General features: G+C 43.3%; 1 protein-coding gene across 6 annotated transcripts in view; it reads right to left on the reverse strand.

The window, feature by feature from the left end:
* The window catches only part of LOC110505385 (EARP-interacting protein homolog), a 99048-nt gene that overhangs the window by 58009 nt on the left and 24686 nt on the right, over positions 1-16353 (reverse strand). For all 6 annotated transcript variants that reach the window (XM_090220655.1, XM_090220654.1, XM_036962853.2 and 3 more), the window contains 2 exons: positions 6774-6936; positions 2243-2342 (listed from right to left, as the gene is read on the reverse strand). In XM_090220655.1, the coding sequence (XP_090076781.1) occupies positions 2243-2342; positions 6774-6936 (263 nt within the window). The remainder of the gene's footprint in view (positions 1-2242; positions 2343-6773; positions 6937-16353) is intronic.

Consider the following 16353-nt stretch of genomic DNA (forward strand, 5'->3'; position numbering starts at 1 on the left):
CACACACACACACACACACACACACCTTTAATCTACCGTACACTCGAGACAAATCCATGGTGCAGCTGGACAGACAGGCCTGTGATGAACACATCAGCCTGAGAGCCTCTGATAGAGGGAGGGGATGTGGGTAAGGAAGGAGGAGGGGGGGGGGGCTGTAAAGGAGTGGAGAAGATTAGCATTCTCAACAGCGCTGGAAGAATCTGTCTAGGCTGGCAGGCTCCCTCTCTCTATCCTAGTTCTCTCACTTCGTCTCTCGCCATCTATTTCTCTCTCATTCTCTCACCCTCTCTTTTTCCTCTGACCCTGCTCTACTCTTCTCTCCCTCTCTCACCCCTGTGCCCTCGCTCCAATTTTAATGGCTGCCATGCCCAGGGCAGGCTGTGTCACTCAATAGCTCCCTGCTCTGCTGCTCTGCAGCCCAGCCTGACATCAATGTCACTACACGAGGGGACGACGACACACAGAGTGCCTTCCTCTGGGGACGCTGCCACACACATAGAACAGGAGAGAATGTGTGTGTGTTCGTCTGTGTCCCTCTGTGAGTGTGCATGTCTGATTGCAATCTCTGGACAAGGCGATTCTTCACAGGTTTACATTATGACACACACATCCACACGCGCACACACACCAATGTCAAGTCCTTGGTTGTGTCCTGTTGGGCCTGTGGCCTGGCTGGCCTTGTGAAGATCTCTGTATGAGCACATTAATTACTAATGACTTAGCCCCATTATTCATGAAGCACCTCCCTGCTAAAGTATGCCCAGGCAGCTAGTAGCTAATGGAACATTAACTGACCAGCCTACACACTACAGAGTACACACACACACACACACACACTTCATCTCCACTATAGAACTATGGACGTTTTAATTGCAGAGGCAGTGGAGTGGAGAATCAGAGGAACAAAACAGTAAATAACAAAAGGAGGAGACCGGGACGCCTCCTCCTCACCTCACTGCATTAGTGGGGATGGAACAGCACTGTCAGAGGAGAGCATTTCCACTAAACAGCATGGCCACAAACTAGTCCTGACTAGACCAACTGTGTGACAACAATTAGAATTCCGGCCATTCAACTTTGAAATGGGTAAAGTTCAACATACACGGAGTACACAAAACATGCTCTTTCCATGACATAGACTGACCAGGTGAAGCCAGGTGAAAGCTATGATCCCTCACTTGTTAAATCCACTTCAATCCGTGTAGATGAAGGGTAGGAGAAGGGTCAGAGAAGGATTGAGACAAATGAGGCATGCTGTCCAAACACTTAAAAGAGACACACCCTATCCCCTCAGGCCTCAAATTAAGTGGACACTTCTGATGACGTATCATGACGTCTGACGAGTATACACTTGCAGGGCGAGGGAGGAAGGAATGATTTTTTAAATGGACCGCCCTTGGCTGGAAATTTGTCACTCGTTTATCCCGCGATGATTGTGTCTTCAGCTACTGGTAGCTTGTGGGTGCTTTATATGCGCTACAGTCAATTTTGATTGCATGTCTACTTATATTACATAGATAATTACTAATATACACCTACTGTTTGATAGCTAGCAAATTAATTAGCTAACTAACGTTAGCCTGCCTAGCTGGTTTTATTTCTACAATTTCCAGAAGATAACCAAACAAAAACATATTTACTTTTTACGAGACGTGTTTGTGCCATCATGTGCATTAGTAGCACAATTTCAAACTTATTTGCATTCGTTTTTACCTACACTTGTATGTTGACTTCTCCATCGATGTTGTGTTAAGTTTTCACAGACCTTTCTTAGCGGATGTACAATCGTCGCGAATTGAATAATGGGGAGTTTCAGGCCCCGAAGTGAACATAATTGTGTAGCTCTATATTAGGAAGGTGTTCCAAATGTGTGGTGTACTCAATGTATATCTAGCTTGAATGGGGGTCGTTAAAACAGCGAACGGTTTACTTGACACAAGTTAACTATTTTAGTTGGATGACAGCAGAAGAGAATTGGGGCACCAGTGAACCAGCTCTGAAAGTCCACAAAAACACCCACAGGAGCCACTGCTCTGGACACTAAAGCTAGCCCAGATACAGTGTGTTTCAGTAAGGAATCATGTGATCTTGGTGAACCAAGCAGAGTACACCCCTAGACAGTTCTTATAACACCGTTGTTGGGAAGGGAGGGCAAGATAAGACCGGTCTGATACCGTGGTTATCAAATAATGAGCATGGGGTATGGGGAGACGTATGGTGGTGTGTGTGTGTGTCTCACCGTGGCCTGGGTAGAGCTCTCCGTCAAGTCCCAGAGCAGAGCGTGGTTATCAGCCAGAGAGATCACACGCGTCCCATCTCCCATGGGCTCCCACAGGACACTGCAGCAGAGAGAGAGCGAGACAGCGAGATGGAGAGAAAGAGAGCGAGGGGAGAGAGACTCAGTTCACAGGACACACACATCAGTGCGAAAAATTTTAAAAAAAGGTAAACGCTCTTCTACACAACCACAGTACAATGCGCACACACATCCAATGGTGGCAGTTTATGACCAAAGTTTATTACCATGGTATATAGTCAAATGAGCACTATGTAGTATTTACTGCATGTGACACATACAGTGCATGATAAGAGCTGCCTGTGTCTGCTGTAGACTGATGTCATTAGTTCTAGTGGTGATAAATGAGACTGGCCCATCTCCTCTGAGTCATTCATCAGTGTGGAGCAACACAACATGAAGCCTCCACTGTGCTGTGTGTGGGGGAAGAGATAAAGGGATGGAAGGAGGAGGAGGGACGGACAAAGTTACAGTCTTCCTCAGGATTCCATCCAACTCAGGAATTTGCATATCTTGTGAGGGGAGAGCGGGACAGGGGGAAAGAGAGGAAGAAAGGGAACAGAGAAGAGGAGTTTATGGAAGTTGTAAATCCAGGGACGATGGGGGACAGTTTTTACTGCCCTCCCAAGGTGCTGGGAGTCACACACACACACACACACACACACACACACACACACACACACACACACACACACACGTGTAGGAGGCAGCACTGTCTGTCCCTCTCTTACCTGTCTCTCTCGCTCTTTCTTTCTCTTTCTCTCTCGTTGTCTGTCATTCATTTATTCCATAACAGCTCCAATCTGAAGTCAATATATTCACCACCCCCAGATTTATAAAAGTAGCCCTCCCAATAGTATTAATTAATTCATAAAAGAGAGAGAAAGAGAGAGATCCTCTTCCCCTTCATGGCAACAGCCAGCCGCTCTTATTAAAGAAAATAAGTTATGTGCATTTGACCTTGAGCTCTGCGGCGGCTTGGCATCCTGGTAGGGACTGAATATGTAAATGCATGGAGGACTGCCAGGGAGGGGAGTTTTACAGGCCCATATATCTCAGACAGTCCTGGGTGAGACACCCACCTCTGTCCTTCTCATCAAACTGTTTCTCCGTCTGCTTTGTATTCACATGAGTTTAATTCAATAGCAACATATGCACATGCTCATGGTATTGGGGGGAAAATCAGATTGGACTCCTTTGGGGAATAGAGACAAAACAGATAAATCCGGTTGGCTTGGCTACAGAGTTACAGTGAGGGATCAGCTCAATAGAGCTATACAGACCCCTTGACCCCTTGACTTTTTCCACATTTTGTTAGGTTACAGCCTTATTCTAAAATGTATTAAATAGTTTTTTCCCCTTCATCAATCTACACACAATACCCCATAATGACAAAGCAAAAACAGTTTGGCGGGGGTGGGGTGTTCTCCCATTCTTCTCTGCAGATGCTCTCAAGCTCTGTCAGGTTAGATGGGGAGTGTAGCTGCACAACTATTTTCAGGTCACTCCAGAGATGTTCGATCAGGTTCAAGTCCGGGCTCTGGCTGGGCAACAAGGACATTCAGAGGCTTATCCTGAAGCCACTCCTGCATTGTCTTGGCTGTGTGCTTAGGGTCGTTGTCCTGTAGGAAGGTGAACCTTCGCCCCAGTCTGATGTCCTGAGCGCTCTAGAGCAGGTTTTCATCAAAGATCTCTCTGTAATTTGTTCCATTCATCTTTGCCTCGGTCCTGACTATACTCCCAGTCCCTGCCCCTGAATAATATCCCCACGGCATGATGCTGCCACCACAATACTACACCGTAGGGATGGTGTCAGGTTTCCTCCAGACGTGACGCTTGGCATTCAGGCCAGCTCTAGGAAGAGTCTTGGTGGTTACAAACTTCTTCCATTTAAGAATGGAGGCCACTATGTTCTTGGGGACCTTCAATGCTGCATAAATGTTTGGGTACCCTTCCCCAGATCTATGCCTGGACACAATCTTGTCTCAGAGCTCTACAGACAATTCCTTTGACCTCATGGCTTGGTTTTTGCTCTGACATGCACTGTCAACTGTGGGACCTTATATAGACAGGTGTGCGCCTTTCCAAATAATTTCCAATCAATTGAATTTACCACAGGTGGACTCCAATCAAGTTGTAGAAACCTCTCAAGGATGATCAATGGAAGCAGGATGCACCTGAGCTCAATTTCGAGTCTCATAGCAAAGGGTCTGAATACTTATATAAATAAGGTATCTGATTTGTGTTTTCAATACATTTGCTAAAATTTCAAAAAATCTGTTTTCCCTTTGTCATTATGGGGTATTGTGTGTAGATTGTTGAGGGAAATGTTTTATTTAATACATTATAGAATAAGGATGTCACGTTAAAAAAAAGTGGAAAAAGTCAAGGGGTCTGTATACTGTAGGTCCAAGGCAAGGCCTGGGAAAGACACAGTGGATGAGAGAGTGATAAAAAAAGATTAGTGTGTGAGAGAGATAGAAAAGGGAGGGAGACGGAGATGGGAACAGAGATAGTAGAAGAGGGAGAGAGATTGAAGAGAGAAAGGAACTAAGAAGGACAAAATATGGGCAATTTAAAAAGTGTGTGTGTGCAGGCATGTGTGTGTGTGTAGAGACAGGATTATTCAGCCAAGCAGAGTTTGTGTCTCCAATTGAAGGTGTGTTAGAATACTGATCTCCACGGCCCCTAACATTACTGACAGTCTTGACTGGCTTGCATATGACTGTGTGGCTGCCTGAGATCCCATTGGGCTAACATTGATTGACTAACAGTCCCTTTGAGTGCAAATCATACTCTGTGCACTGTGATCACCAGGACCCCCCCCCCCCCCGCCCCAACACACATACAGACATACACACACCCCTGTACACAAAGGCTACACACACGCTCACAGACACACACGCTTACCCCCCTCCCGTCACACCCTCCCGTGAAGAAATAAAACAGTGTGCCTGTTGAGCTTCATGATTCCTCATGGTGCCCAGCCAAGCCATGATTAGTCCTAATCGCTCAATGGGAATTGATTCCTGAGCCTGGTGCTGCTCCAAATCGAAATGAGGCGCTTGGCTCCCCAAAGCATGGGGAGAGAAATGTAGCCATGCCAGAGTACTACTGTTTGTGGGTCTGCTTCTTCATTCCAGCCACGCTTCACAACACGACACTATCCCAAATATTAGTCCGGCAAGGCTGAGGAGGGACTGAGGTACAGCCATAAAAGGCATAAAGGACGTACATACATACATACAGGAAGGAAGGTAATAAGTGATCTGAACCCACGCAGACTCTCATACAGTACATTAAAAACAGCTTCCTATGCTCCTTCTGAGTCTATTTCTCCTTGAAATACACAACATTTGGCAGTATATCCTCACCGCTGAGAGCCCTGTTGATAATATACAGTATGTACATACAGACACTCATGTACTCCTTCTCTCACACACTTAAACAAGCACATAGTCGCACACACACAAACACACCCTCTGCTGGTTGCTGTGCTCTTGCCAGCGTAGTCAGAGACGGCGGGGGTTGCAGCCTGAAAGAGATGGACGAGGTGGGCACCAAACCAAAGCCATCCATCTCTCAGAGCCAATACAACAAAGCGAAGGCTGCAAGACTCACAGAACACACACACAGACACACTATCATGCCCTTGAGAGTGTTGCAGCTCTGGAGGTGTCAGAATGGCAGACAGCAGAACCATCAATCTCCACCACAGAGTCCCACCTCACTCACTCAACTGAAGGCTATTGCACACACACACATGCACAAAGTCAATTGCAGCCTCTAAAATATATATTTTTTAAATACTGCTCAGGGAAGTTTTTTTTAAAAATGGAAATGGGGAATTTAATTTAGAATGCCAAAATGCAATCTTCCTTCCAAAGGGATGAGGCAGCTACTGAAGTCTAAAAAGGGACGAGTATTGATGTTATCTTCCTGCACCATAAATGGATGATGAATGTAGTGTATACAGCTAAGTATAAGACAAAGGCCTGAGCAGTGGCTGAGCCCTGGGATATGTAGGTCACTCAACACAGTATTGTAAAGTATAGACCAGGATACACTTCAGTAGTACATGAGAAAGAGAGAGACGGGGCAAGTGACAGAGGGAGATAACAACGAGATGAAGAGGGCGAATGAGAGATAGAAAGATTTAAAGATAGAGGAAGATAAGCGGGTATAGGGGGTATAAATGGTGAGAGGCAGGACCATAGATTTAGCAAGACAAAATACACAGAGATGGAGTCAAATGGAGAACGGGAGAGAGACAGAGGGGGAGAAGGAGAGAAGATGAGATAGAGGAACAGAGAACGAGGGGAAAGAGGGGAAAAAGAACACAGAGGAGAAAAGAGCAGAGAAAAGTATTGAAACAGGGGGTCGTGGAAGCCCTATAGTTTCAGGTTTGAATTGATATGACTGTTGTGTTGTATACAGTATTGTAGCTGTAGGCGACAGTCTGAGAGCAGCCTACCTGGAGGCGTTGCCATGGGCGCTGTTGTCAAGGTGACAGAGGAGTTCCAGGTTCTGGGGGTTGTGGGAGTTGTGGGGATCGTCTGGGGACTCGTGGCTCCCTGACTCCCACTCTGGGGGCATCCTCCATACAGCCCCACACGTCACTACGCGACTCTCACTGGCTGCAGTGGACAGGAGACAAAGTCAGTGTTAGACACCTGAGGTGGGTGGGGACTCACTCATGATATGGATTTGAGAATGAAAACCAGAATGTACAGAGGGACCAGGTCTGTGGGACCGCATCAGGGACCAGGCTATGAAGGTTAAAAAAACCTGCTGCAGCTAGATCCCTATAGGTACTTTCATTCAAATACATTTCCTTAGTGTCCTGTGATTTACGTAAGGAATCATCAACCTGTGCGTTCTATGGAAAATAATCCATGACGTGGAAGGTGTGGCACTAACCTTCTACGGAGTTTCCTTATTTTCCAGAGAACACAAGAGCCCAGAGTTAATTATCACACAAGCCATGGGGTATCATTTAACGGATATACCACTAGAAATGTGCCGCTAGAAATGTGCTTAATATCCACTGAAGTAGCTAGTAAGTTTACTATATTGAACAAAAATATAAAACGCAACATGTAAAGTGTTGGTCCCATGTTTCATGAGCTGAAATAAAAGATCCCAGAAATGTTCCATATGCACATAACGCTTAATTTGTTTCCATCCCTGTCAGTCTGCAATTCTCCTTTGCCAAGATAATCCATCCACCTGACAGCTGCTTAAACAGCATGATCATTACACAGGTGCACCTTGTGCTGGGGACAACAAAAGGCCACTCTAAAATGTGCAGTTTTGTCACACAACACAATGTCACAGATGTCTCAAGATTTGAGGGAATATGCAATTGGCATGCTGACTGCAGGAATGTCCACCAGAGCTGTTGCAAGATAATGGAATGTTAATTTTTCTACCATAAGCCTCCTCCAACTTCGTTTTAGAGAATTTGGTAGTACGTCCAACCGGCCTCACAACCGCACACCACGTGTAACCACACCAGCCCAGGACCTCCACATCTGGCTTCTTCATCTGCAGATTGTCTGAGATCAGCTACCCGGACAGCTGATGAAACTGAGGAGTATTTCGGTCTGTAATAAAGCCCTTTTGTGGTGAAAAACAAATTCTGAATGCCTGGGCCTGACTCCCAAGTGGGTGGCCCTATTACCCTCCCAGGCCCACCCATGGCTGCGCCGCTTGCCCAGTCATGTGAAATCCATAGATTAGGGCCTAATTAATTTTTTTCAATTGACTGCTTTCCTTATATGAACTGTAGCTCAGTAAAACTTGAAATTGTTGCATGTTGCGTTTATATTTTTGTTCAGCATAGATAGCTACAATAGTTACCTTGGTAACCAACCAAACAGACTTGTTATCTTAGCCCCCCAACCATCAGTCCTTGCATGCAATTATGAAAATCGAATTCAACAACACCAGTAAAGTTTTCAATTCAACTTTTGCTTCCAAAAGCTGCTAAAACAAAGAACATATAAGTATTAATTTCCTAGCCATTGAATAATACCGTGCATTACACAACGAGTGGGTCATATCCTGAATGCTGATTGGTTAAAACCACATTCCAGCCAGTGTCTATTTCACAAGTTACCACTGGCTAAATCCATTGTCTCATCAGCTCAGCCAGGCAATGTATATACTAGGTCTACACTGTAAAAAGCATCTAGACATGATCACCCATTTGTTTTAGACTAACATTTAGTTTTCAACAGCGGAGATTTGTAATAACCTTGCTGTCTGTCTCTCAGACATTTTCAACATTGTTTCAATATTGCAATTCGATATCCAGCTGTCCCATAGTAATGAATGTGTCGGGAGTCAGGACGAGACAGACAGGCTGGCAGCTCTTCTCAGCCAGTCGAAATCATGAATTAGCATCATTTTAATGGATCTATACAAAGAAATGTGAATATAAAAACACAGAAATACAGATAGTTTGCGGTCATTCCAGCTTCAGTTTGAAGTCATTATGTTAGCTGTGTAGTTGGCCATCTCTTCTGAACAGTGGCCTGGCAAGAGAGCAAATGTTCTATGCCAGGCAAAATTGCACATCATTAGCTCGTTATGGATGTATCCCACCCAAAATCACTAGAAAAGGCAAATTAAGCTACTTTGCTGTTATTCTGGCTGCACTGTTTGCCGTGACTGTGTTTGGTAGCTAGCCGTGACTGTGTTTGCTTGGTAGCTAGCCAACTGTGGCTAAGCCATCATGGAAACGGAACATTTAGAATGAACGCGTCCATAGACTTGCAACAAAAATACTTAACAACTGGGTCGCATCTTTGGCAACCGAACCGAGAGAACGCATGTCGGCCAGAATATATTGGTAACCCGTTGTATAAAAGTGATAACGCCTTCGAAGCCGGTGTTCGGAGGATATATTAGCACGGTTTGCCGGACCGAGACACTGGCTTTAAATATTGCACGCTCTAGTGTGCCCTTCAAGCAAATTAGAAATGAGTATTCAACAATGCCACGGTATAAATGCCTATCTCACTTGACTCGCTCCTGCTCTAACTACTCACTATTATTTTCAAGCTTCAAGTATTTATGTCACGTGCACAAGTAGAATGAAATGCATATCTTGCAAGCTCAAAACCCAACAATGCAGTAATCAATATCAATGTAGTACTACAAATAACATAAGGTAGAACAAAAACACAATAAATAAAAATAAGAAATAATAACACGAGAAGTAAGTAAGCTACACAAAATACTCTGCGGGATGTCATGTGCCTTTTACGGAGGAGTGGCTTCCGTCTGGCCACTCTACCATAAAGGCCTAATTGGTGGAGCGCTGCAGAGATGGTTGTCCTTCTGGAAGGTTCTCTTATCTCCACAAAGGAACTCTGGAGCTCTGTCAGTGACAGTCGGGTTCTGGGTCACCTCCCTGATTAAGGCCCTCTCCCCCGATTGCTCAGGTTGGCAGGACGGCCAGCTCTAGGTAGTTCTTGGTGCCTAGAAGGCCAGCATCCCAGATTCGCCTCTTCACTGTTGACGTTGAGACTGGTGTTTTGCGGGTACTATTTAATGAAGCTGCCAGTTGAGGACTTGTGAGGCGTCTGTTTCTCAAACTAGGCACTCTAATGTACTTGTCCTCTTGCTCAGTTGTGCACTGGGGCCTCCCACTCCTCTTTCAATTCTGGTTAGGGCCAGTTTGCGATGTTCTGTGAAGGGAGTAGTACACAGCATTGTACGAGATCTTCAGTTTCTTGGCAACTTCTCACATGGAACAGCCTTCATTTCTCATAACAAGAATAGACTGTCTAGTTTCATAACAAAGTCCTTGGTTTCTGGCCATTTTGAGCCTGTAATCGAACCTAAAAATGCTGATGCTCCAGATACTCAACTAATCTAAAGAAGGCCAGTTTTATGGCTTCATAAATCAGTTTTCAGCTGTGCTAACATAATTGCAAAAGGATTTTCTAATGATCAATTAGCCTTCTAAAATTATAAACTTGGATTAGCTAAAACAATGTGCCATTGGAACACAGGAGTGACAGTTGCTGATAATGGGCCTCTGTAAGCCTGGGTAGATATTCCATAAAAAATATCAGCCGTTTCCAGCTACAAAAGTAATTTCCAACAATAAAAATGTCTACACTGTATTTCTGAACAATTTGATGTTATTTTACTTGACAAAAATGTTAGCTTTTCTTTCAAAAACAATAACATTCTAAGTGACCCCAAACTTTTGAACAGTAGTGTATGTACAGTGGGGCAAAAAAGTATTTAGTCAGCCACCAATTGTGCAAGTTCTCCCAATTAAAAAGATGAGAAAGCCCTGTAATTTTCATCATAGGTACACTTCAACTATGATAGACAAAATGAGAGAAAAAAATCCAGAAAATCACATTATAGGATTTTCAAATAATTTATTTGCAAATTATGGTGGAAAATAAGTATTTGGTCAATAACAAAAGTTTATCTCAATACTTTGTTATATACCCTTTGTTGGCAATGACAGAGGTCAAACGTTTTCTGTAAGTCTTCACAAGGTTTTCACACACTGTTGCTGGTATTTTGGCCCATTCCTCCATGCAGATCTCCTCTAGAGCAGTGATGTTTTGGGGCTGTTGCTGGGCAACACAGACTTTCAACTCCCCCCAAAGATTTTCTATGGGGTTGAGATCTGGAGACTGGCTAGGCCACTCCAGGACCTTGAAATGCTTCTTACGAAGCCACTCCTTCGTTGCCCGGGCGGTGTGTTTGGGATCATTGTCATGCTGAAAGACCCAGCCACGTTTCATCTTCAATGCCCTTGCTGATGGAAGGAGGTTTTCACTCAAAATCTCACGATACATGGCCCCATTCATTCTTTCCTTTACACGGATCAGTCGTCCTGGTCCCTTTGCAGAAAAACAGCCCCAAAGCATGATGTTTCCACCCCCATGCTTCACAGTATATAAGGTGTTCTTTGGATGCAATTCAGCATTCTTTGTCCTCCAAACACGACGAGTTGAGTTTTTACCAAAAAGTTATATTTTGGTTTCATCTGATGATATGACATTCTCCCAATCTTCTTCTGGAACATCCAAATGCTCTCTAGCAAACTTCAGATGGGCCTGGACATGTACTGGCTTAAGCAGGGGGACACGTCTGGCACTGTAGGATATGAGTCCCTGGCGGCGTAGTGTGTTACTGATGGTAGGCTTTTGTTACTTTGGTCCTAGCTCTCTGCAGGTCATTCACTAGGTCCCCCCGTGTGGTTCTGGGATTTTTGCTCACTGTTCTTGTGATCATTTTGACCCCACAGAGTGAGATCTTGCATGGAGCCCCAGATCGAGGGAGATTATCAGTGGTCTTGTATGTCTTCCATTTCCTAATAATTGCTCCCACAGTTGATTTCTTCAAACCAAGCTGCTTACCTATTGCAGATTCAGTCTTCCCAGTCTGGTGCAGTTCTACAATTTTGTTTCTGGTGTCCTTTGACAGCTCTTTGGTCTTGGCCATAGTGGAGTTTGGAGTGTGACTGTTTGAGGTTGTGGACAGGTGTCTTTTATACTGATAACAAGTTCAAACAGGTACCATTAATACAGGTAACGAGTGGAGGACAGAGGAGCCTCTTAAAGAAGAAGTTACCGTTCTGTGAGAGCCAGATATCTTACTTGTTTGTAGGTGACCAAATACTTATTTTCCACCATAATTTGCAAATAAATTAATTAAAAATCCTACAACGTGATTTTCTGGATTTTTTTTCTTCTCATTTTGTCTGTCATAGTTGAAATGTACCTATGATGAAAATTACAGGCCTCTCATCTATTTAAGTGGGAGAACTTGCACAATTGGTGGCTGACAATACTTTTTTGCCCCACTGTATAGAGTACTAGTCAAAAGTTTGGACACACCTACTCATTCAAGGGTTTTCTTTATTGTTTTTTACTATTTTCTACCTTGTAGAATTATAGTGAAGACCTCAAAACTATGCAATAACACATATGGGATCATGTAGTAACCAAATCAAAATATATTTTAGATTGTTCAAAGTAGCCACCCTTTGCCTTGATGACAGCTTTGCACAGTCATTGTATTCAGTCATTGTATTCGTATTGAAGGAGTTCCCACATATGCAGCACTCCATCACTCTCCTTCTAGGCCAAATAGCCCATACACAACCTGGAGGTGTGTTAGGTCATTGTCCTGTTGAAAAACAAATGATAGTCCCACTAAGCCCAAACCAGATGGGATGGCGTAGCGCTGCAGAATGCTGTGGTAGCCATGCTGGTTAAGTAAGTGTGCTTTGAATTAAAAAATAAGAATCACTGACAGTGTCACCAGCAAAGCACCCCCACACCATCACACCTCCTCCTCCATGCTTCACGGTGGGAACCACACGCGGAGATCATCAGACGCGGAGATCAACCACATGCGGAGATCATCAGGGAGACTTTTATCTCCCTCACCAACTTCAAACATCTGCTATCTGAGCAGTTAACCGATCGCTGCAGCTGTACATAGTCTATCGGTAAATAGCCCACCCATTTTTACCTACCTCATCCCCATACTGTTTTTATTTATTTACTTTTCTGCTCTTTTGCACACCAATATCTCTACCTGTACATGACCATCTGATCATTTATCACTCCAGTGTTATTAACCTGCAAAATTGTAATTATTCGCCTACCTCCTCATGCCTTTTGCACACAATGTATATAGACTCCCCCTTTTTTTTTTTTTTTTCTACTGTGTTATTGACTTGTAAATTTTTTACTTACTCCATGTGTAACTTTGTGTTGTCTGTTCACACTGCTATGCTTTATCTTGGCCAGGTCTACCTGGTTAAATAAAAGTGAAATATATATATATATTTTTTTAAATCCATTGACCCACTCTGCGTCTCAAATTTGGACTCATCAGACCAAAAGGACAGATTTCCACCAGTCTAATGTCCATTACTCGTGTTTCTTGGCGCAAGAAAGTATCTTATTATTATTTGTGTCCTTTAGTAGTGGTTTCTTGGCAGGAAATCCACCATGAAGGCCTGATTCACGCAGTCTCCTCTGAACAGTTGATGTTGAGATGTGTCTTGCTTGAACTCTGCAGCATATATTTGGGCTGCAATTTCTGAGGCTGGTAACTCTAATGAACTTATCCTCTGCAGCAGAGGTGGGTCTTCCTTTCCTGTGGCGGTCCTCATGAGAGCCAGTTTCATAATAGCACTTTGTGGTTTTTGCAACAGCACTTGAAGAAACTTGAAAAATTACTTACATTTTCCGGATTGACTGACCTTCATATCTTAAAGTAATGATGGACTGTCGTTTCTCTTTGCTTATTTGAGCTGTTCTTGCCATAATATGGACTTGGTCTTTTACCAAATCGGGCTATATTATGTATATCAACCCTACCTTGCTACAACACAAGTGATTGGCTCAAACGCATTAAGAAGGAAAGAAATTCCACAAATTGACTTCAAAAAGGCACACCTTTTAGTCGAAATGCATTCCAGGTGACTACCTCATGAAGCTGGTTGAGAGAATGCCAAGTGTGCAAAGCTGTCATCAAGATAAAGGGTGGCTACTTTGAAGAATCTCAAATATATCTCGATTTGTTGCTACATGATTCCACGTGTTATTTCATAGTTCGATGTCTTCACTATCATACTACAAAAAAATAGTAAAAATAAAGAAAAACCTTGGAATGAGTAGGTGTGTATAAACTTTTGACTGGTACTGTATATATTTGCGCCCATCTCAGTGAACTAATCCATTGCGGAGGCCTAGACTAAAAGACAATGTATGCTTGATTAAAAAATGTGGTAGGAGGCCTCATATGTGTGAAGCAATTGCGGAGTCTCCAGAGGCATGCAGAGGCCAAATCGAGTATATCCATGCCCCTCCCGAATTGGTTGACGGTAGGTGGGGGCGGTACATAAACACAAACTCAAAATCACTTTCTTGACAACAGCTCTGCACTGCTCCGCGAAACGCAATAAGTAGGAATGCCCTGACTTCTGCTGAGGCCATATCACCGTAAATGCTGCACCGCCAATGCACACGTCAGATTGACCATGCGCCCAGATGCAATTCTCACTCCAGAATGCGCTATCTCCCGCCAATTTGTGCACATTCATTGCTTCATAACTTCCTTGTGTGATTTTTTTTGCGTTTGATTGTGAGTGTATATCAATTCCCTAATACATATATCACCAGTAGTACATGACCGTTAACTCCTATAATTGTTTTATCTACAATGTTTGTTACTTTGTTCACGGTAATTTATTTTAATGCATTCAATATTATTATTCCAGTCTTCCTGTTCTCATTGTCGGAGTGGACACATTGTTTGCAGAGCGCACAACCTATTCTACACTTGTGAGAAAAAAACTTTGGGTTTATTTAATTCCATTTACGAGTTCTGCCAATTTAGTTATTGTATTTTGTTTGGAGCGCTCCTGTCAATGTTGAGTAAGGACGCGCACGCATAGAAGTAGGCCTGCGCGCAAATGTAGGCGTATAATGTGCCTATTTGGGCATCTGATAGTGTTTGTGATTGCCTTAACGGACCACCACTAATGACGTGTGGAGCTTCTCAAATTAATGTTTTCTTCACCTCAAAACAGCAAGCAAACCGTCTGTTTTTACGTCCATTGAGAATTACAATAGTTTACAATATTGAACATTCCATACAAATAAAGGCATTTTAATTAATTATATGAAGAGTGCCTTGGTCCTCCTTTCTTTTTAATGTCCAATTCACCCCTTTTACCAAAGAGCACCTTCTGTCTACCAAATTGTCCGTAGTAGCGCTTCCCTTCCTCCTCTTTCTACTAGTTCCTTAATGTATTTGAAAAAACTTTCCAACTCTCCCTTTCGATAACCACAGCGTGTAAGGGGAAAATGTTATGCTCTGATCCAGTGGAAACTTCATAAAGTAGGCTTCTTATCAGTGCTCGACTTGGACTGAAATAGGTTCCGGTAGTGATTTTGGGTGCTGGAAGGTACGGTTTAAACCCGCTAAACACCAGTCTCAACGTCAACAGCGAAGAGGCGACTACGGGATGCTGGCCTTCTAGGCCAGTCTGAGATATGGCTTTTTCTTTGCAACTCTGCCTAGAATGCCAGCATCCCAGAGTCGCCTCTTCACTCACTGACGATGAGACTGGTATTTTGCAGCACCTGATGTCACAGGAAGGCCAAAAAGATCAAGGACAAAAACTACCCGAGCCACTGCCTGTTCACCCCGCTATCATCCAGAAGGTGAGGTCAGTACAGGTGCATCAAATCTGGGACCGAGAGACTGAAAAACAGCTTCTATCTCAAGGCCATCAGACTGTTAAACAGCCATCACTAACGTAGAGTGGCTGCTGCCAACATACAGACTCAAATCTCTTACCACTTTATTACATTTAACATGGGATTTAATAAAGGTATCACTAGTCACTTTAAATAATGTCACTTTAATAATGTCTACATATCCTACATTACTCATCTCATATGTATATACTGTATTCTATACCATCTACTACTGCATCTTGCCTATGCCACACGGCCATCGCTCATCCGTATATTTATATGTACATATTCTTATTCATCCCTTTACATGTGTGTATAAGGTAGTCGTTGTGAATTTGTTAGATTACTTGTTAGATATTACTGTACTGTCGGAACTAGAAGCACAAGCATTTCGCTACACTCGCATTAACATCTGCTAACCATGGGCTCGTGAGTAAGCATTTCACGGTAAAGTGAAATTAAATTGGATTTGAGTTTGTCTCCCAGTGTTTGCTGGAAAGCAGATAACCAGGTTTTTCTTTAGGAATTCCCCTGTGCTTAGCTCTACTGACAAGCATACCCATAACATGATGCAGCCACTACAATGCTCGAAAAGGAGGGAAGAGGCATTGTCGTGCCCTCTTCACAACTGTGTTGATGTATTTGATCTGTCACAGACTAAAAAAAATCGACTGCTGAACATTTTTAAATGTGTATTTTTCCCATATATAGACACCCTATGTGTTTTAATAAAATCAACTATGTGCAGTATTGTTTTGGTGCCTTATTGCGAATGTTTTGGAATATTTTTAT

This window comes from Oncorhynchus mykiss, chromosome 25, assembly GCF_057628025.1.
Source record: "Oncorhynchus mykiss isolate SJ-2025 chromosome 25, ASM5762802v1, whole genome shotgun sequence".
NCBI classification, from domain to species: Eukaryota; Metazoa; Chordata; class Actinopteri; order Salmoniformes; family Salmonidae; genus Oncorhynchus; species Oncorhynchus mykiss.